At 38.0% G+C, this 22,249-nt stretch overlaps 1 protein-coding gene across 1 annotated transcript in view; it reads left to right on the top strand.

The window, feature by feature from the left end:
* Positions 1–20,075, top strand: part of LOC121868109 (DNA-directed RNA polymerase II subunit RPB2) — a gene marked incomplete at its 3' end in the record, with an annotated part of 74,231 nt that extends 54,156 nt beyond the window's left edge. Inside the window, 5 exon segments of the mRNA XM_042368380.1 lie at positions 6,890–7,129; positions 10,061–10,198; positions 10,523–10,744; positions 14,977–15,137; positions 19,880–20,075. Of these exon segments, the coding sequence (XP_042224314.1) occupies positions 6,890–7,129; positions 10,061–10,198; positions 10,523–10,744; positions 14,977–15,137; positions 19,880–20,075 (957 nt within the window).
* Between the last annotated feature and the right edge of the window lie 2,174 nt (positions 20,076–22,249).

Raw genomic sequence — 22,249 nt, 5'->3', positions numbered from 1 at the left:
TGTGTGTGTGTGTGTGTGTGTGTGTGTGTGTGTGTGTGTGTGTGTGTGTGTGTGTGTGTGTGTGTGTGTGTGTGTGTGTGTGTGTGTGTGTGTGTGTGTGTGTGTGTGTGTGTGTGTGTGTGTGTGTGTGTGTGTGTGTGTGTGTGTGTGTGTGTGTGTGTGTGTGTGTGTGTGTGTGTGTGTGTGTGTGTGTGTGTGTGTGTGTGTGTGTGTGTGTGTGTGTGTGTGTGTGTGTGTGTGTGTGTGTGTGTGTGTGTGTGTGTGTGTGTGTGTGTGTGTGTGTGTGTGTGTGTGTGTGTGTGTGTGTGTGTGTGTGTGTGTGTGTGTGTGTGTGTGTGTGTGTGTGTGTGTGTGTGTGTGTGTGTGTGTGTGTGTGTGTGTGTGTGTGTGTGTGTGTGTGTGTGTGTGTGTGTGTGTGTGTGTGTGTGTGTGTGTGTGTGTGTGTGTGTGTGTGTGTGTGTGTGTGTGTGTGTGTGTGTGTGTGTGTGTGTGTGTGTGTGTGTGTGTGTGTGTGTGTGTGTGTGTGTGTGTGTGTGTGTGTGTGTGTGTGTGTGTGTGTGTGTGTGTGTGTGTGTGTGTGTGTGTGTGTGTGTGTGTGTGTGTGTGTGTGTGTGTGTGTGTGTGTGTGTGTGTGTGTGTGTGTGTGTGTGTGTGTGTGTGTGTGTGTGTGTGGTGTGTGTGTGGTGTGTGTGTGTGTGTGTGTGTGTGTGTGTGTGTGTGTGTGTGTGTGTGTGTGTGTGTGTGTGTGTGTGTGTGTGTGTGTGTGTGTGTGTGTGTGTGTGTGTGTGTGTGTGTGTGTGTGTGTGTGTGTGTGTGTGTGTGTGTGTGTGTGTGTGTGTGTGTGTGTGTGTGTGTGTGTGTGTGTGTGTGTGTGTGTGTGTGTGTGTGTGTGTGTGTGTGTGTGTGTGTGTGTGTGTGTGTGTGTGTGTGTGTGTGTGTGAGATAGAGTAAAAATAGTCTTAAGAGCAAACACATATGGGTGTACAGAAGTAAAAATGTAAACCCCCCACCGGCCAACAAATGTTATTTGCGGATTTGGCGATTCACGTCCATTTTGAGAACCTAACCCCCGCGAATTTGAAGGACATACTGTACTGTGTATATTGTACTCACCAACAGATCCTGTCTCTATAGCTAGAGTAGGCAGGCACTTCACTCAGCTGACTGTAATACATAACTGTAATAACATCTTTACACTTGTCATGAAGGTTGGATGGGAAATTATTGGGTCATGCTACTAACCTGACCTGATGCTGTGTCAGGTCACCCAGTGTTGGGTGGGGTATTAGTGGGTCTTATGACCTGAAGATGTCTTGAATGACATTATTTTTTACCCATGAGGTATATACATAGTATGTACTGTACTGCATATGAAGAGTACAGGTATTAATAAGCACAGATTATTAAAGTAATGTATATTTACTAATTTATGAAACTAAACAATATTGTATCATGAATGAGGCAGTAGTTGCTGACAAACAGTCAGTGAGAGGCAACCCTTTATGGGGGGGGGTCACATTTACCCTCCAATGGACCCTGCCCCCTTTGCCTCCCTCCCTACCCCTCATAGCCTTCCTTATAAACTGCTATTTGTGTTCGAGAGATGAATTTGATAACATAATTATCCTGAATAAATTCTGTATGAGACATTTCCTATATGATATCCTTAAACAAAATATTTTGACATGATATGATGGGAATTCCATTCATTTATACAAAAAAAAACATAAGAAATATTGATGAGACCGGAGTCAATAAAATCAGTTCTAATTCAGTTAAACACACTATTTTTTACCCAAATAATCCTGGATACTTTATCTAAAAGTTGGTTAAATAAATCCCGTATTTTACGGCATATAAGACCACAGCCATATAAGAAGCACCCCATTTTAGCAGGGAGTATTTAGGAAACTTTGTGGATTTCCTCCCATTATACTGTAGTTTTATTAAAATCATATATACAGTACCAGTAAGCCAATGAAAGTTTAACACAGTTGCCATTTGCACATATTCTTGGTTCACCACAGCAACGCGAGACACCACCTCCGCCGATTCCTGCTGTAGGCTCTACACACACACACACACACACACACACACACACACACACGTCCAACCTCCTCCCACTACCCCAGTGTGACCGCTAATTTGTGTGCAAAGAAATGTATATTCCCTTTATGTGTTTGCCCGAAAATATGAGATGAAAAACAAGCATAACACCGGTAGACTGGCGGTTTTTGTGATAAGTCTAACCTGGTTACAATGTTACCAACCAAGCAAAAGTGAAAAGAAATTTGTATGTAAATCTTCTTTTGTATCGGGTATTTGTAGATTTAAAAATAAATGTTGCAGGTATGGTATTGTAAGAGATCAGAAATGGTTTAGTAAGCAATAACATATTTTAATACAGGGGTTGGGTTAGGTAGAATTTAGCCTACTGGTTACAGCAACTGGGGGATTCATTAGCTTACAGGAGACCTCAACTTCACATATCGGACTCAGGCTGATTTTTTTTTGCCATTTTTCAGACAAAAAAGTGCATCTTATATTATGTAAAATATGGTACGTATATTGTAAAGAACAAAAGATCTGTATGATACAGACATGAATGGAGCTGTGTGTTACAGTAAAGACAAGTGGTATTTTCTACGCTTCACAGGAAAATTTCCACAAGTCTAAATGATGCAACTTGTAAGAGCTGTATTTATTTACGCAAGCACCACTGTTACCTGTTACCAACGCCGAGCGACACAAAGGGCCTCCACATACTCGCGCCAGCCATTTTGATCTTGATCCCTTTCCATGGTTGTATTTACCTCGTCCTCCGTCTCCCTTCTTATAGTTAGGATCCATGAAGGCGTTGGTCTCCCTCTTCTTCTCGTTCCATCCACTCGACTGCCTCTCTCAATACTCTATCCGGACGCACAGGCAGAGCGTGCCCCAGCCACCTCCATCTATTCTTCATCAGCCATTCATCAATATAGGGAACATTTGTTACTTCTTTTATCGTCTCGTTTCTAATACGATCACGCCATCTGTGCACGTACAATATTGTTCATACTGTAAACAAAATAATGAATACTACTGTACTAATATACTGTATATACTTTACTTACGAGCAAACACTGTTCACTCGGCTGACTGTAATGCTTAACTGTAATCACGTCTTAATACTTGCAATAGAGGTTGGGTGAGAGATTAGTGGGTCATGTTACTGACCTGACCTGATGCAATATCAGGTCACCCATTTTAGGGGTGGGGGATTAGTGGATCTCATGACCTGAAGAAGTCTTGAATAAAGACAAAAGCTAAGGTGATCCAATGTTTCCCACTTACTGAATGTACAGTATAGTATATGTAACTGTAATCACTTTTCATGTTCTTAACACTGCTTTAACACTGTGTTTTGGGCTGATTTTGTTCTGGTACGGTAAAGTACAGCACTGCACAACACAAATTGTACACAAAAATAGCAGCTAGTAAGGGAACAACCTTCTACAATGGCAGCAGAATATGAACTAAGCGATCCAAACAGCTGAGACACCCACGCACCTGCCCAGAATTCTTTTTTTCAGACTCAGAAATAATTTTTGGGCGAGATTTTTCTTGGAATTTTCAGAAAATGCACCTGATTTTTAACCTCAGACTTTGTTACCAAATCTGGTATTCGAATTTTTCCGGAAAAATTCCGAGCAAATTTCATTTCCGGCTATTGTTGAGTTCCGGCTAATGGAGATACAGTCGGCCCTTCACATACGCGGGTTTAGCATTCACGGATTCGCAAATACGCGGATTGCCCCGCCAGAGTATTTTAACCGAAAACTCCTAAAAAAACGAGTAACATCTCTTGAACATCGGAAGGTTAGGTAAGTCTCTTGTTTTCGTCATGTATTTTATCGTAATTTACATTGAAATACATCACGTTTCAGCAAAAGTACTATTTATTTCTGAGAATATGGAAATGTAATATTTTGCTGAAATGACGTACGTATTACAGTGGAAAGTGACGAAAGCAATGACTCGCTTTCTTTCGCTCAAAAGATGTTACCGTAATCGCTTTTCGAATGGTTTTCAGTTAAAAAACTGTTGTATTACAATAATATTCTATCCTAATTCACTTGTGATGCAACAGTTTTTTAACTGAAAACCATTCGAAAAGCGATTACGGTAACATCTTTTGAACGAAAGAAAGCGAAAGTCATTGTTTTCGTCATGATTTTGTCCCACATTCCACTGTAATACTTACGTCATTTCAGCAAAAATATTTCATTTCTGTGAATGTAGTATATCAAGCACAGTATGAATATAATTTCATTGTAATATAATAGTATTTTAACCGAAAACTATTAAAAAAACGAGTAACCTCTCTTGAACATTGGAAGGTTAGGTGATGTCTTTTGTTTTCGTCATATATTTTATCCTATTTTACATTGAAATACATCACGTTTCAGCAAAATTACTATTTATTTCCAAGAATATATTCATTCAGGCGCAGTTTAGGTAAAATATACGTGTGATGTAACATTTTTTGAATTGAAAACGATTCAAAAACACGTACCCTCTAGCCCTGTTCAAGGAGAGGACTGGGAGAAGCTGTTTGGTGCTGCAGACGATGGCAAGGAAAATGATTTGGATGGATTTTAATGAAAATATTCAGAAATATGGTATCGTAGTATTTATTCAAGTCAATTAGGATAGAATATTATTGTAATACAACAGTAGTGACGATGTGGAGGAGGCGGAGGGATAGAGCGGGGAGGAGGGGAGGAGGTGACTGGCGGGAGCAGGGACGAGTGGAGATGCCAGCCAGTACATTACGGGTGTATTAATTGTTTTTATAGCTATTTTTGCATTTTAATGTTAAATACTGTACATTACGTTTCAACAAAACTACCATTTATTTCTGAGAACATGGAAATGTAATATTTTTGCTGAAATGATGTACGTATTACAGTGGAAAGTGACGAAAGCAATGACTTTCGCTTTCTTTCGTTCAAAAGATGTTACCGTAATCGCTTTTCGAATGGTTTTCAGTTGTGGGATTATAAGGCTAATGATAGGATAGAATATTATTGTAATACAGTACGAGTACAACAGTTTTTTAACTGAAAACCATTCGAAAAGCGATTACGGTAAAATATTTTGAACAACGAAAGAAAGCGAAAGTCTTTCCTCATGATTTTATCCCACTTCCCACTATAATATGTACGTCATTCCAGCAAAAATATTACATTTCCATATTTATTTCCGAGAATATATTCATTCAGTCACAGTTAAGGTAAAATATACTTGTGATGTAATATTTTAATGAAAATCCAGTATCGTAGTTGTCTCTTGTTTCAAATTTAATTAACAAAGATTGATGTTTCAAATGTAATGAACAAAAATTTATGTCCAGTATCTATAAATTAACTTTAATAAACGAATACTTTGTTTTACATCGTCCTGTGCTACCATACCATGGATTTGGCTACTTTGGGCTCGCAAGAGATCTGCCCTGGCAACTATACCGACACTCACAGCTGGTGGTGTGTTGGTGCATCGTTTCCATTGTTTACTGGTAGTTACTGGTAAATATTTTTCAACCTAACGAAACTATTACCCGTTTAGAGGTCGACCCCCAATTTTTGCCAAATAATTTGGTCTTAAAAACTCGAACTAAACACAGGTATATACGGTAAATAAGGACATGGGGGGCCAGGGATTTTTTGGGGGGGGGGGGCAGCAATAGTACACGGATTTTTAACATTCACAGGTATCTCTGTTACCTAACCCCCGCGAATGTTAAGGGCCGACTGTACTGTATTACTATTTGACTACATCAATTACCCTTGTGAAAACATGCTGCAGTTCAGTATAACTTATAAATTTTAATTTTCTGTATTTATATGCATTAAGTTCCTTCCCTAAATATTAATGGATTTCAACCCTTGAAAAATGTTCCTCAATTATAGGTTGACCACCAATTTTATGGTCCTAAAAACTCAACTTTTCGGTGTACTGTATTTGACCCCTTTCCTATATAAATCAGATAATTGGTGTACTGCTGTTTATTGGTATAGTTGTTCTTGGTGATGTTATCTTTTCTAACAATAATAATTATATCATATCAGCGACTAAGTAAAATATTTACTTCCAGTTTAATTATTGACAACAAAGATGAAACATCTTTTTACTTGCAAAGTTTCACCTAACAACCCATAGTTCTCGCAATCTGTCGTTGGTTTTGAGGGTGCAGCACCTTGAAGTTTCAACCTGAGCATCATGTTGTCTTGCTATGTCATTGCTTGCATGAATCTAAGGCTAATGATTTTCTGAATTCAGAATGGTTCCAGTCTGAAAGTCATATCTGAACCCTGAACTATTATAGGAAGATAAATAAGTTATGTGTGAAAGTACAGTAATGATATCTGAGTTTCATGGTACTTTATGACCTTGTACATTTATTAGATTAGATCTTATTCATGTATATTTTTTTCTTTTACACATTTACTTGATCGGAGATAGCAAACTTTTCTTAATTCAGCTGGCTTAAAGGTAACCCAGGTACAGTAATTTGCCAATAACTGTTCCACTTGATGTACTTTCTACTTCACAGTTCACTGTTTTATGTCACCTTTGGTTACCTTGTATTCCTGCTCAAGTAAAAGTATAATTATAGGCATTTTCCACATAATAGTTTTGGCTCTGTAAGATTCCCCTAACCACACATGTGACTTATTTGCATGTCTGTACTCCAGTGGTTAATAAGTACCAGTAAAGTTTGAGTAATCTTGTTGGGTACAATAAGCAAAATTTATTGTGAAATTTCTTCACAGTATCTACCTTTTGATAACAGTAAATTTGTTTTTTCTTATAATTAATCTTTGTGCTTATTGTATAAAATTTTCAGCAAATGTTTGAGAAGCCTGCGAGGGATACTTGCCAAGGTATGCGACATGCTATATATGACAAATTAGATGATGATGGCATCATTTCACCTGGCATGCGTGTATCTGGCGATGATGTGATCATTGGGAAGACCATCACCCTGCCAGAAAGTGAAGATGAATTAGAAGGCCAGACGAGACGGTTCAGCAAAAGGGATGCCAGTGTGTTCTTGAGAGGCTCAGAAACTGGTATTGTAGATCAAGTAAGTCTCCTCTCTCTCATCCCCTATTTTGTTTTTATTGTGTACATCATTTACAAGGTGCACACCATAGCAGAATACTACAACTATTGTTAAGGCAAGTGTAGAGAGTCTGGCTTCAGCTTGCACCATAATGGGAAAGATATTGCAAGGGGAACAAAACTGCCCCTTAAATGCAGACTGTTTTCAGTATATTTGTATCCTTAAAATCTGAATGTAAAATTAAAACATTCAGAACATTTGATGTTGAATTATGAATTATAGTGCTGAGGCTAGCAGTGGAAATGTGATTGTTGTCTTACAGTTAGTAGTTGTGTTGAGTTAATACGGGTCTAGGGGTTAGGTGTTAAACAACTCAAACGTAATTAGATTTGTTGCTCTTTTCTAAAATGAGTTCTGATAATTTCTTGTGACTCAGCCTTTCAGTGATTATCTCAGTTATTCTGCTAGATAATTAATAAAAATTATTGTAAACAAATTTAATTTTAATAATATTATTCATTTACAAATAAGTTGTAACACCATAATCCCAAACAATTTAATTATCAACCCCTATTGTGGTGGCCTTGGTTCGAACCCGGCACCCAGAGGTGAAAATTTTTTACATTCATCACTCTTCTCAGTTGTTTTTGCTTCCTCCATTCTTGCAACATGCTATAATGACTTGTCAGACCAAAGCTATCCAAGCCAGAAAAACAACACATATTGCAGTAATTAGTGGACATAGTAGGCATACACCTACAGTAACCAGGACACGCCACCACAAGGTAAAGTAGATAACATCTCGCCCCAAAACCCAAAGCCATTAAGTGTCCTTCTTACCCAGAAAACCCAGATAAATACTGCCTCCAGCAAGCAGTCACCCAGTCACCCTCAGTCATACAGTCCAGTCTCATTGATCCTAAGTTGGGGTCACACTCTGTCCGGAGTCTCAAGCCCAAAAGGGAGGTAGACTATCTTCCTCCCAGAGTCAGTTGCAGCCTTGAGCTGGGTAGGCAGGGCCCTAATGTCCCATCTTGCTGGGTATCCCACAGGGTACAAGGAAATCTGATCCATTTGTGTAGAGTGATGGTTAGGGGGTAAATTGTCAGTCATAGCCAGAGTATAGTCTGTTCACTAGAAACAATATACAGTAAAAGTCCAAAAATCCGGATGCCAGAAATCCGGACCACCCGAGAATCCGGACTTTTCGAAAACCAATTTTTTTTTTTTTTTTTTTTAGCAGGCTTTTGTGTGTATATGCGCATGCGTGAGCGCCACAGCAGCACAGCGACAACAAGCGACCACGTGGTTGCCACTTTAAAACGAGCAATCAAACTGTGACAACATACCGTATATACTCGTCTATAACCCCCCTCGTTTATAGGTCGACCCTGATTTTTTGACCAAGAAATCGTTAATTTATGATATTCCTCGTTTATAGTTCGACCCACATTTTTGAGGGTAATGGAACAACTAAAACTTCAGTAAAAACGCTCTATGTCCTATAAACTGAGGCTCGCCGTGCCTGAAACACCGAGTGCCGAAGGCAAATTGTTTACCATTTATTATTATGACAATTTACACTGAAACGCGGGTAGTTTCAACAAAAATATTGTATATTTCCATTCAAGTATTTATTCAAGTCAATTAGGAGAATATTTTTGTAATACAACAGTTTTTTAACTAAACCATTCGAAAAGCGATTACGGTAACATCTTTTGAACAAAAGAAAGCGAAAGTCATTGTTTTCGTCATGATTTTATCCCACTTTCCACTGTAATACGTACGTCATTTCAGCAAAAATATTATATTTCCGTGAATGCATTATATCAAGCACAGTATGAATAGAATACCATTGTAATATAACAATATTTTGAGTCCTACTCTTTCCATTTGCAGAGTACTGTACTGTACTATACAAGCCCATAATAATGGCTCCTAAAGTAGATAAACTTCGTTGTGTGAAGAGAAAGAAGAACACGTTGAAATTGAGTGACAAACTTGAAATAATTAATAAACTAGAACGTGGTGTGAGCAATACTGTTCTAATGGAAACATACGACATTGGAAGGTCTACAATTTATGATATAAATAAGGCAAAGAATAAAATTTTAGAATTCACAGCTTTTTCATTAAAACTGCTCGTTTTGATAAATGAAGCATGCTATATTTGCTAATGAATAAACTATCAAAATGTACCTGTTCATCTCTTCTTTATTCCTCCTTCAATTTGAATTTTAAAAGTACTGCCTGAGAATCCGGAAAATCCGAAAATCCGGACCGACCCAATCCCCAAGTAGTCCGGATTTTTGGACTTCTACTGTAGTATTGATTTTGTGAATGCTCTCCATGATGAATATTTAAGTGTTTTATCAGTTAATTGATAAGTAACTTGTACTAAGAAAAACCCCAAGTCCATATATTTATTGGTACACGAACCATGCTACCATTTTCCTCACTGCAATCCCTCCTATCTTCACATTGGTGCCAGCAATAACCATTACAATGCTCCACTCATCTCAGTTTTTTGAGCTTTATGAAATATTTATTAGAGACTGGTGTGTCAACTCTGTAGAGTTCTTCTCTACTTAAATGATTGAGCCACATCCTCTATTGCACTGAGTGCTCTAATGCAAGGTTTTGCTTAAGATTTTTTGTTAGTGGGCAATTCTGGCCTCTCTACAGTTGGTCCTCAGTTTAGTTGTTCTCGAGACCCTTCAGTTTTTTATCAAGGATTGGAGGCTGTAATAGCAACAATTTCCTGCTGGTATTCTTGATTTAATTTCTTTTGTGATTTATTTTTTTGATTAGAGTGTTGATCTGAGATATTTAAAGTCCCTCCTCTCTTGCTGCTTTCATTATTTTATGTGCCACCTAATTTTTTTATGAATTATTAAACTGGTAATTACATCACCTGCAGTATTTTTACTACATGCTTGAAATTCTTTACAGGTCATGTTGACAGTAAATGTAGATGGTGATCGTTTCACTAAGATTCGTGTGAGGTCGGTTCGCATCCCCCAGATTGGTGACAAGTTTGCCTCTCGTCATGGACAGAAGGGTACTTGTGGTATCCAATACAGAGTGGAGGTGAGATATTAATAAACTTGCAAATTATGTGCATATTTTACAAATAAAAATACTATATAATTATATCCCTGCCAGATGCAGTCTTGAAGGCAAGCCCCTGCTGAATTATTTCAGGCTACTGTACCTATTACCAGATCCTTCATATATACATTAAAGTTTCACTTATTTTGCAAATACTACCACATTTGTTTCCTGTTCCTTTTTCACTGGCTTCCCTAAGAGCATGCTCTGCTCCATCCTAATTAGACATTCCTAGTGTGCCAGTGAGACACAATTTACATGTTTTTTTGTCTTTTTGACTAGTGGTATATTTTTTTGTTTCAGGATATGCCCTTCACAGTAGAAGGCATCACGCCTGACATCATCATTAATCCACACGCTATTCCATCCCGAATGACAATTGGTCACTTGATTGAAGCGCTTCAAGGGAAGCTTGGTGCCAATAAGGGTGAGATTGGTGATGCTACACCCTTTAATGATGCTGTCAATGTACAGAAGATATCCAACTTACTACAGGAGTATGGGTATCATTTGAGAGGCAATGAGGTAATTGTATACACCAGTTTCTGTTATTAACAATCTTTCTTGCTTGATTGAATGGAGAAATTACTATTAGTTTGGTAGTTGTAACTTATTATATTTTAACCGTTTACTATACAGTATATAACTTTCTTAAGGAGCGCTTTCCATTTCCTCCCTTGTTCATTATGCCTTTGGATGAAAATAATTTAAGAATCAAGTTATTCTACCAGTATTGCATCCTTGCATGGGTGATGGGACCTATGGTGGAAAGTTGAAGACGGCCAAAAGCTATCTGTAAGAACATGTTGGCAGCAACTCAGTAATGTGCATTGAGTGTGGAAGGTGGGTACACAAGAGGTGCAATAGAGTAGATGGCAGACTGCAGAATGTTGTTGACCTTGAGTGTCCTGTACATGTAGGTAATCATGTGGCTTGAGTAAGGCTGAAGAAATTCAACATTGGAATTATATCCCTGGACTGTATTGATGAGTTCTGTTACCTGGGTGACATAATCAGTGTTGAAGCTAGCTCACCTGCAAGAGTTAGAAGTAACTGCAGGAAGTTTAGGGAACTGATGCCTTTATTGACAGCAAGAGGACCTTCCCCTTTTGTGAAATGAATAATGTATGAAATTGGTATAAGAAGTGTGATGCTGTATGGCAGTGAAACATGGGCTGTTAAAGTGGATAACATGCACAGGCTTGATCAAGCTGATATGAAAATAGTGAGAAGGATGTGCAATGTGAAACTTAGAGATGGGAAACCCTGTTCAGTGCTAAGAGGGTGGCTGAGTATTGAGAATATTGGAAAGTTTTGCATACAGGTAGGCTGAGATTATTTGGGTAATTATGTGGAGAGTATGTATACAAGTAGGACCAGTCAGGTCAGTAGATGCAGGAGTCTCAATGTGGTGGGGAGGATAGCCAGGGGTAAACCGAGAATGACATGGGGAGAGGTCGTAAGAAATGACATTAGAGTGATGAATCTGCAGAGAGAAGTTGCAAAAAACCATGCAACATGAGAACTGTCACCAGGTACTTGTGGCTAACCTACACAACATGGAAAAAAACTCTAAAACATTTATGATAGTTTTGTTACTTTTGTTATTAACTTTAGTATTATTAATTGATTTATACCTGTATGAGATAAGATTAACCTTTTGTATACCATTGGAGTCCATATTTGCTGTGGCATATGTTATTTGCCATGTCTGTCTTTGAGTACCTGTCCGTACATCCGTCTGTCCAGCAAGCAGTGTACAGTTGCCTCCACTTCTGCCTTTAACAGTGAACTTTGTCACTCTGAGCGATGTGGTAACACTGTACATAAAATATTCCCAGTGGAGCAAAGGGTATCAATGACAGTTAATAAGCAAACCTCATATGATTCTTTGTTCTAATTGCATCACCAAATTAAGAGGAGACAATTTTAATTTAACTCGGTCTAAATGATGCAGTGAAGTGACAAGAGTGGAGGGATAATGGTTAGAGGGCGGTGAGCAGGCGGTTGGGAGGAGATGACTGTGAGTCGAAGGTCCCTCCACTTCACAATATTATTTTGAAACAAATATTACAAACTTTATTGGTTTAAAATATCTTTAGATGCCAGTAATATCACTTTCAATTATAATGAAATGCACATTTCATATACAGTAGTGTCACAAGTGTCATTTGGTGTATACAGTAATTTCTCCGTTAGTTGGAATCCCTCAAACCCGGAACTCTCCGATAGCCGGAATTGAAATTTGCTCGGAAAGGCATTCCCAAAGCTGGAATTTATAAAAAATTCCGGTTTTGGGAAAAAAATTTCTGAGGTCGAAAATCGAGAGCAGATTCTGAAAGTGTCTTCAATAAAGAGGAAAGCTCATGTATTTTGGGGAGGGACCAGACCTGACTCAATGTCAGGTGGAGGTAGGCTGGGGGATTAGTGGAATGTCAGGTCACCCTTTCTTGGGTAGGGGATTAGTGGGTCTCATGACCTGAAGATGTCTTGAATAAACACGAAACCTAAAGTATTTTAGAGAGACTGGGATAAGTATAAGTATAAATGAGCAAAGTTGTATCCTTTCAACATTACATTACATATCATTTTAAAATATGGAGTGAGAAAGCAGAAAGGTGTGGGTGATTAGAGAGATGGAGTGGGAAGGCGTGGTAACAGGCACCAGTGTTGCCAAGCGATAAGCTCCTCAACAGCTGATCCTTTTATTCGCCTCCATGCAGTCACACAACAAGACCCTCACTGGATGCTTGTTGTCTTAATTCCCGTGTGTGTTTGTGTTTTGAGCTTGCCAAGCACATTATAGGATTTGAAGAACTTGATGAAGAGTTTGTTTAGGAGTTAGGTGGTGAGGTGACATGCCAAGACACTTAACCATTGTCTTATAACATTTTACATTATAATTCTATTTTAAAATTAATTGATACATGATAGCTTGATAGGGCTACTTTTGCACTTAGACAACTGATCAATGAATAAACCAGGGTATTTGGAGACTCGTTATACACTAGTGATATCACAAAGCTTTGAAACTGCAATCACTTAAATTATCACAACCTGCACTCAAATGTACAAAGTTAATTACTAAAATTATTATGTATGGTGCAAAATAAAGGATGTTTATACTCAAATTAGTTAGCTGACGAGAATTCCAGCAATGCAAGTTATATTCTCCTAAGTCAAGTCAGTGACATTTTATAAGCATAAAAATAAAACCCCTCTACCTTTCATAATCCTTGAGTGTGGTTAATCTCCCCCGCCCCCTCCTCCCAGCCGGAGGGAGAAGGATCTATTGCGGGGTAAAAGTGACCGCGACACCCCCCAAACATACACACACACACACACACACACAGGAATTAGCCAAGTATACATACCTAACTGAGTTTGCCATTTTGGAAGGTGTAGAGTTGGCACAGAACTGGCATAAAGTGATCTCTTCGCTTGGGGAGATTTGTTGAACTGCCCTTTCTTGATGTGATATTCTTGTGTATAGTCGGTTTCCTTGAAATGACGGGAGCAAACTCTGGCATTTTCAGGTTGGCTTTACTGAAGCGATGTCAAGCATGAGTCCACTGTTTTAATAAGTTCTTTAATTTTGTCAATGAAACCTATATATTTTGAATTTGTCTCGCTTTGCATTTTGCCCATGGTGATTATAACCAAATACTGCACAAATAACCAAAGTTCAAGAATAAACACAGGATTGAAGCTGACAGAATCAACAGACAATGGACAAACACTAAGCATGTGGGTCTCAGTTGATGCGAGCGGATCAGCTGATGCATTGTGGGTAAAACAAATGCCTAGTGAACTATCCTTACTGGGAGAGGGAGTGGGTAGCATGGGAGGAAGCCAGCCTTCTACACAAGCTTTGAGTTGTTTATTAACATTTAAATGTTTTTTTATGAAAGTTTTATGCTATTTATTATTTATGTTTTTTATCTTGCTTTCTAAGCTTTAACTTTAATTCGGCGGCACATGACCTAAGCTGTTGCATTGCCAGAGATGTAATTACCACAAGGAATGAGATCAATCAATCCACTGTTCATGCTGTGACACACGGCTTCATTCACAGCTCTCTCACTCTTATCATATTTTGTTTAAGGATCTGTTATGGGAAAAGTCTTGTAGAGAATTTATTCGGGATAATTTTGGTTATCACATTTATCTCTATAACACAATTAGAACAGATGATGTGAATAAAAGTTTTATACTTTTTTTGCTAGCTGTAAATTTTTTGCTCATGCCTGCGGTCTGTGGGAATTGAAATGATGAGTTGCTTAGTTCAGAGTCGAGATGAGATACATAGTTTAGACTCAGAAAACATTCCCCAGCACCCAGAAATATTCTGGGGATGTGGGTTTGAGAGACTCATCTCGTTACCTGGAAATCTCATCCTCAGTAGAAATCTGCACCAATTGTTCCGGCTATTGGGGATATCATTAGTTTTAATCCAGCTTTTATGTTTACAATAATTGCTTTTTTAATTAAAAGTGATGGTAATGTGTTTAAATAAATAATAAAATATTTTTAATCATGGAGTTGTGCTTGGTAGAATTTAGCCTACAGGAGATAATTTACCCTTCCCTTCCCAACATAATAATTGCTCTCCAACTTTTCATCAGACGCTCCTTCTTGTTGGCTAAGGACTTCACGTCACAATTCTTTTTCTAGTTTTCATTACCTTCTTAGTTATCCAAATTCCTATAATAATTATTGGAGTCTATACTACTACAGTACTCATTTTTGTTTTACAGATTATGTACTGTGGTCACACTGGACGTAAGATGAACGCCCAGATTTTTTTAACTCCAACATACTATCAACGTTTAAAGCATATGGTGGATGATAAGATCCATTCCCGAGCTAGAGGGCCTGTGCAGATCCTAGTTAGGCAGCCTATGGAAGGTCGTGCAAGGTAAGTTAAAATTATTATAGTAGGTCCTTGATATATGCGAGGGATGTGTTCCTCAAACCCCTCCTAAACCGAATTCGCATATATTGAATACTTAGTTAAATGCGAAGATTTCAGATGTGTTCCATAAACGAAAATGAAATGTTTCATATCCATTTTCAACACAATTTCAGGACATTTTAAATTTAAAATAAGTCAATTCAATATTTATTTATAAAATAATAGATAAAGCAAGTACAGTATAGTGTTAACTGTTACCGCCTCCAACGCCGTGCAACACAAAGGGCATCCACATACTTGCGCCAGCCATTTTGATCTTGATCCCTTTCCATGGTTGTATTTACCTCGTCCTCCGTCTCCCTTCTTATACTTAGGATCCATGAAGGCGTTGGTCTCCCTCTTCTTCTCGTTCCGTCCACTCGACCGCCTCTCTCAATACTCTATCCGGACGCACAGGCAGAGCCTGCCCCAGCCACCTCCATCTATTCTTCATCAGTCATTCATCAATACTGTATAGGGAACATTTGTGACTTCTTTTATCGTCTTGTTTCTAATACAATCACGCCATCGTAAGTTCAGGATTCTTCTCAATGCCTTATTCTCGAAAGTTCGGTATCTTCTGGATAAACTGTCATAATCATACCAAGATTCACTTCCGTGTACCAAACTTGATAAACCGGGAGATTCTTAGCACCCCTCTTCGCCCGGGACTGGGGGCCATATCATTACTGTCAATCATCATAATGGTTGGCGGAATCCTAGGAGGATTCATCGGCTAGGTACTCCAGAGAAGAAGCCACCTCCTCGTGTAGCTCAGCTCCCATCTAACTTGGGCAGGTGACCCCTATCATGAAGATAAGAGTCCGAAATCACTGCCAGGAATACAGTCTGTCGTACCCCGCCAGGAATTTCACCAGTCACCCCGCTGCCAGTGACTTCAAGTAGTTCACAGAATATCATCTGCTACCCATATCTCGTTTGGCCGACTAGTCGAAGTTGTTACCAGGCGGTACCATGAGGAGGTAGAGAATGAGCGGAGTCATATGGGTGAGCCAAACTCCACTAACCACCTTATTAGTTTAAGAGCAACTGCTAGTGGGAGAGAGGTACTATTACTCCATATAACCCCATACCCCTCAAGTACAGTGTACTTACCAATAAATGCAGATATATCAGCTTGGTTAAACAAGATGATGGAGGTGGTGGTTGAGGTTTTACATAGTGGGTGATGGTGTTGGAGTGACATCTACAGGGTCATCAGGGTTGGATTCCATATCAGGGAGTGTGACATCAAGTGGGCTGACATCATGTAGGCTGATATCAAGAGGGCTGTCCTCCTCAGCCTCATCAGACAACATCAGTGGTGAGGGTGTGCTATAGGTTGACAATCCTGGGTAGGCAGCAGGGTCGTGGGTGGAGATGGAAGGTTTAGGAGAGGCAGGTGGAATGGGAGTGGAGATGGAAGGCCTTAGGAATTGCAGCATTGAGGTTTGTTTTGCTTTTCGTTGCTTTTCTGCATAAACCTTGTAGGCTACAAGAATATCTTCTAATCCACATTTAAACTGCAGGCTTTTGTCCAAACTGATGTTCATGTCGATTGCTTCCTGCACAAGTTTTTCAGCATTTGAGAAGAAGGTTGCCATCCTCTTCATTGACACTCCCTCCCCTGCCTCACAATGATTCAAAATTTCTAACTTTAATTGTAGTGTTACAGCTGTTCTCTTCCTCTTCATGGGTGGACAGGGGCTAGGAGAAGACAATGCAGGATGCTTGGAAGCCATATTACTGGAGAAATATGGATAAGGGGTGCAAAAAACACCAAATCACTAAAGAATCCTTAGGAGCGATAGAGAGGTAGTCCACATAGAACATGGGCTAGTGCAAGACTGAGCACATTGTGGCGGGAAGAGAGAGACAAGTAGCTCAATACCCGATAGTAACAGACAAAAAACGAGATTTGGTGACGACACTTACTCACATAAGGTTGAATCTTGCTTGCATAAATTTAACTCCTGGTAGGATAGGGTTCTCGTATTTGAGTGAATTCGCATATGCTGAACTCTCATATATTGAGAAATTACTGTACAATAAAAGTGCTCAATTGACTCAAATTGAACTATTTAAGAAATCTTAGATGTAAAGTGTTTGTATTATGGCAAACTTGTTTATCTGAAATAGGTTGTTTACATAATTGAATGCTTTTATATCATGGCATTGGTCACCGACCCACAGTGGGGCCTGGAGGGGGGATAAGAAAAAAAATAAGAATTAGAGAAGACAACACGAAGATGCCGCAAAACCAGCTTTTTGAAGCGATACAGATTGTAAGAGGATGGAAACACAGAAGTAGTCAGAGCATTCCACAGTTTAGCTGTGTGAGGAAAAAAGGATGTACTATAACGGGTTATTATAGTGTGACCGACATCAACATAGAAGCGATGGGCACCGCAGGCAAGATGAGTGTTCAAGCCCACAGCGTTGCCGGCGGTACACAGGATGCCAAATCCACCGAACATTGCCCGTTAAAGTACCTGTAAAAGAGAGAGAGAGTGAAGCAGCATTGCAGCGAAGAGAAAGGGAAGAAAAATTATCAACTAAAGGAGGAGAGTTGATAAGATGAAATGACTTTGATTCCACCCTATCTAACAGTTGGACACAGAAGAGCCACCCCAGATACGAGAGCAGTGCTCCAAGATAGAATGAATGAATCCCTTATAAACCTGAAGCAACTGCTCAGGAGTGCAGTAGCTACGGCATCTGTACAACATTCCCAGCTTTCGGGAGGCAGCTTTTGCTATGTTGTGGATGTGTGGCTTCCATGACATATTAAAGGAAATGGTGAGGCCTAGCTTATCTATTTTAGAATTTGGAAAAATGGTTGCATCCTGAAATGTGATTGGTGAGAGATGTTTTAATCATCAGCATAAGAATGGATAGAATTAGTCGTAGTGTGAAGTAAATCATTGATAAAAAGAAAGATGAGAGTAGGTGAAAGAATAGAACCCTTTAGATTACCAATATTGGTGAAGAAAAAACGAGAGATCGCTCTCTCGACAACAACTGCCATGGATCAGTTCTCAAGGAAGCTAGAAATGATAGAACAGAGTGGAGGAGAGAAACCACAAGAAGGAAGTTTAGAAAATAAAGACTTGTGCCATACCCTGGAGATGTTGAGGGCCATGACAAATGTTTTCCAAATCCCTAAGAGAGGATGACCAGAGATGGGTGCAGTAAGAGAGCAGATCACCAGTAAATCTCACTTGGCAGAAACCATACTGGTGATCCGACAAAAGCGAAAGGCATTCAAGGTGACGAAGAAAATAAGACTTTAAGATGATTTCGAAAATCTTAGAAAGGGATGAAGTTAAGGCAATGGGGCGATAGTTAGAGAGATTAGAATGATCACCCTTCTTCAGGATGGGCTGAACCAAGGCATGTTTCCAAGAAGGAGGAAAAGTTTGGGTTTTGAGGCAAAGGCAAAAGAGTACAGGAACCAGAACCTCAGCACACTCCCTCACAACGCAAGGGGTATTCAGTCTGGTCCATGCACCTTACTCACATCCAGATTGGATAACACACCAGCCTCCCTATGATTGGAGATTACAGGAAAGTGTATAGGTTCAGTAGGGGCAGGTGTAGGAGGGTAGAGTTGGAATTGTCAAGTCACACTAACATATGTCATGTGCAGGCTCATATTGGTTATGAATTCTGCAAAAAAATTATAACCATATCAGGTAGTAGGTAGCTATCAAACAGGGAGGTAATACCACCTGGGAAGATATTGGAAGCATAAAGTGTTGTCTTATGGTAGACCCTCCTGCCATATGGCATCACAAAAATTTTGACCAGCCCCAGGTTGCTCATCTGACACACAATTGCAGGGTCTCAAGTGTTTCTCTTACTAATGACAACACAACATATGTATACTGTATATTGTTTCTCACTCTTGATCTTTTTTTTTTTTTTTTTTTTTTTTTTTTTTTTTTTTTTTTTTTTTTTTTTTTTTTTTTTTTTTTTTTTTTTTTTTTAATTATTATTATTATTATTATTGTTGTTGTTGTTGTTATTATTATTATTATTATTATTATTATTATTATTATTATTATTATTATTATTATTATTATTATTATTATTATTATTATTATTATTATTATTATTATTATTATTATTATTATTATTATTATTATTATTATTATTATTATTATTATTATTATTATCATTATTATTATTGTTATTATTATTATTATTATTATTATTATTATTATTATTATTATCATTATTATTATTGTTATTATTACTATTATTATTGTAATTATTATTATTATTATTATTATTATATTTTTTTGCAACCCAGGCCCTGATGTTGGTCAGTGACCTGTGCCCTGGTGGGCTAATCCCCTCCCCCCCAAATTAACATTCTTTAAACAGGTCTCATTACCATGTCTGAGAATTTGTTGGTAGATAGGGGGCTTATAATTTTTTAATTCCAAGAATGGTTTTTCTTGAGATCAGTGTTGATCCAGTGTAAATTTGGGGAAAAATGAGTCCGACCATGAAATGTGATCTAATGGTTATTCCTACTTTTTCTCAGTGTTTTGTCTGCTTACAGTCTATACTCGTGGGTAAAATTTGAGAGTTTGGAGGTGACTTACTAGTTGTATCTTGAACTGTACATCATTTTTGTTTTTTTTTTGTTTTTTTACAGAATTTTAACCTGTGAGTAATAGAATTGTCTTTGTGTACAGGGAAGGTGGCTTGCGTTTTGGTGAGATGGAACGAGATTGCCAGATTGCTCATGGGGCAGCACAGTTCCTTCGTGAGCGTTTGTTTGAAGTCAGCGATCCATATTCTGTCCATGTGTGCAACCTATGTGGTCTCATGTGTATTGCTAATTTGCGCAACAATACCTTTGAATGCAAGGGTTGCCGCAACAAGACTCAGGTATGTGTTTGTTTTTTAATTAAATTTTTAACATAGAAGTTTTTGAGTAAAGCAGTTTTACAGCTTTAATTATTAGAAATATACAGGCCGTCTTGCATTATGACCATCCAAGTTACGATCATCCGCAATTACTAACGAGATCCCAGTACATTCACCAAAAAAAAATTTAATTAAAATCCCACTTTATACACAATTTTCATTATTCTGTATTATTTAACATTACTTTATTTACCGTACAGTATTTACATTATTTGTAATGTGTGGGATATTGTTGTTTTGTATGGGCTGGGTTGTGCTTTAATCTAACTTAACTTATGGACTTAACACTGTTTTGTCTAACCAACAAATCAACTTACAATTAGGGTCCAGGACTGTATCCTTGTCATCAGTCGGAGACTCCCTGTATACTGTGCAGCAAAATCCGTAATTAACAAAATACATTTTGACCCCGATTTAGAACAGGGTTATTTAATGTAAAAAACCTCTCACAGACCAAATTTTCATATGTCAATGCACACTTTTCCACAGACTCCCAGTGTAAAAGCTGAGATGTATTCCTAAGGAAAAAAATCCTCAAACTTTTTGAAATGCAACAAAACATGTTCTTAATGACAGTTTTTGGTGTTCACTGTGATCATAAGACTATCTGAATTTGTGAAAAAACATGCAGTACTTTACAATACAGTAAAATTTTATACCTGTACTTAAATAGTAACTGGATGAGATTTGAAACAAAGTGAAGAGTATGAGATGCTAAGCCAACAGCTATAATAATTATATTACCCTACTTATACATTGTCACCCATTATATAATTTGGGATCAATTCTTTGCAAAAAATGTAAATTCTACACTTGACCCCTGAAGAGTTATTGCATTATCTTAAATTCCCCCTTTGTTTACATGATGCAAACACTGATTGCAGACTCCTATGATAAGGCTGGTGTAGGCATCAGGCTAAATGTGCTCTGTATGCTTTGTTTAATATTGATTTGACTTTGTTTTCATGATACCTTCAAACAAACACCAAAGTGATAGAAGTGAGTTAATCAGTGCTTGTAGAGAATGTAAAGTGGAAAGCAAAAGTAAAGAAAGAGTGAAATTATGCGAAAACTGGACCAATGGCAATCTATTAAGAACTGGAGAAAAAATGTCAGCACGCAAAGCTATTGAACAATCAGGCAACTGGATGAATGACTTTGTGCTTGTGAGGATGAGTCTACTTATCTTCACATGAGTGAGGAGTAAGTTGTATGTTCATTGTTGGAGAATGATGATACAGTGGAAGCTTATTTGTAGACTTAATAACATGTGAGTGTTAGAGAAAAATACAAGAAAATAAAAGTAAGCATACTGAGTAAAAATATGCTTTATATTAGGATATTTTTATTACAGTCGACCCTCGTTAATTCGGACTAATAGGGGGGGAAAGGTGTCCGTCTTAGCCGATTGTCCGAATTAACCGATTTAGGGGTTAATATTTCATTATATTTCAAAGTCATTGTTTTCGTCACGATTTTATCCCACTTTCCACTGTAATACATACGTCATTTCAGCAAAAATATTACATTTCCGTGAATGCATTATATCAAGCACAGTATGAATAGAATACCAATGTAATATAACAGTATTTTAACCAAAAACTATTAAAATAAACGAGTAACTTCTCTTGAACATCGGAAGGTTAGGTAAAATCTTTTGTTTTCGTCATGTTTTTATCCTATTTTACATTAAAATACATCATGTTTTAGCAAAACTACTATTTATTTCCGAGAATATATTCATTCAGACACAGTTAAGGTAAAATATACTTGTGATGTAACAGTTTTTTAACTGAAAACGATTCGAAAAACACGTGTACCATCTAGCTGATACTCAACAGCTGATGGTGCGTCATGCGTCGTTGTAAACAATAGGAGGTTGAAGTAGATTACCGGGTATTATATTAAGTGTGAAATATCAAAAAGGTTTTTATTACCGGTATTTTTTGTAGATCAATGAGAACTGTGATACCGTATATGATATAATAATAATAATACAGTGGCCCCTCGGTTAACGAACTCAATCCGTTCCAAAAGGTCGTTCGTTAACCGAAACGTTCGTTAACCGAAACCATTGTTTCAATGGGTTTTTGGGTAATTGGTTCCAGCTCACCGAAAATTTCCTAACTTCAACA

Source organism: Homarus americanus, unplaced genomic scaffold (assembly GCF_018991925.1).
Source record: "Homarus americanus isolate GMGI-L3 unplaced genomic scaffold, GMGI_Hamer_2.0 scaffold47967, whole genome shotgun sequence".
Lineage (NCBI taxonomy): Eukaryota > Metazoa > Arthropoda > Malacostraca > Decapoda > Nephropidae > Homarus > Homarus americanus.
This window is presented reverse-complemented; position numbering and strand designations above follow the sequence as displayed.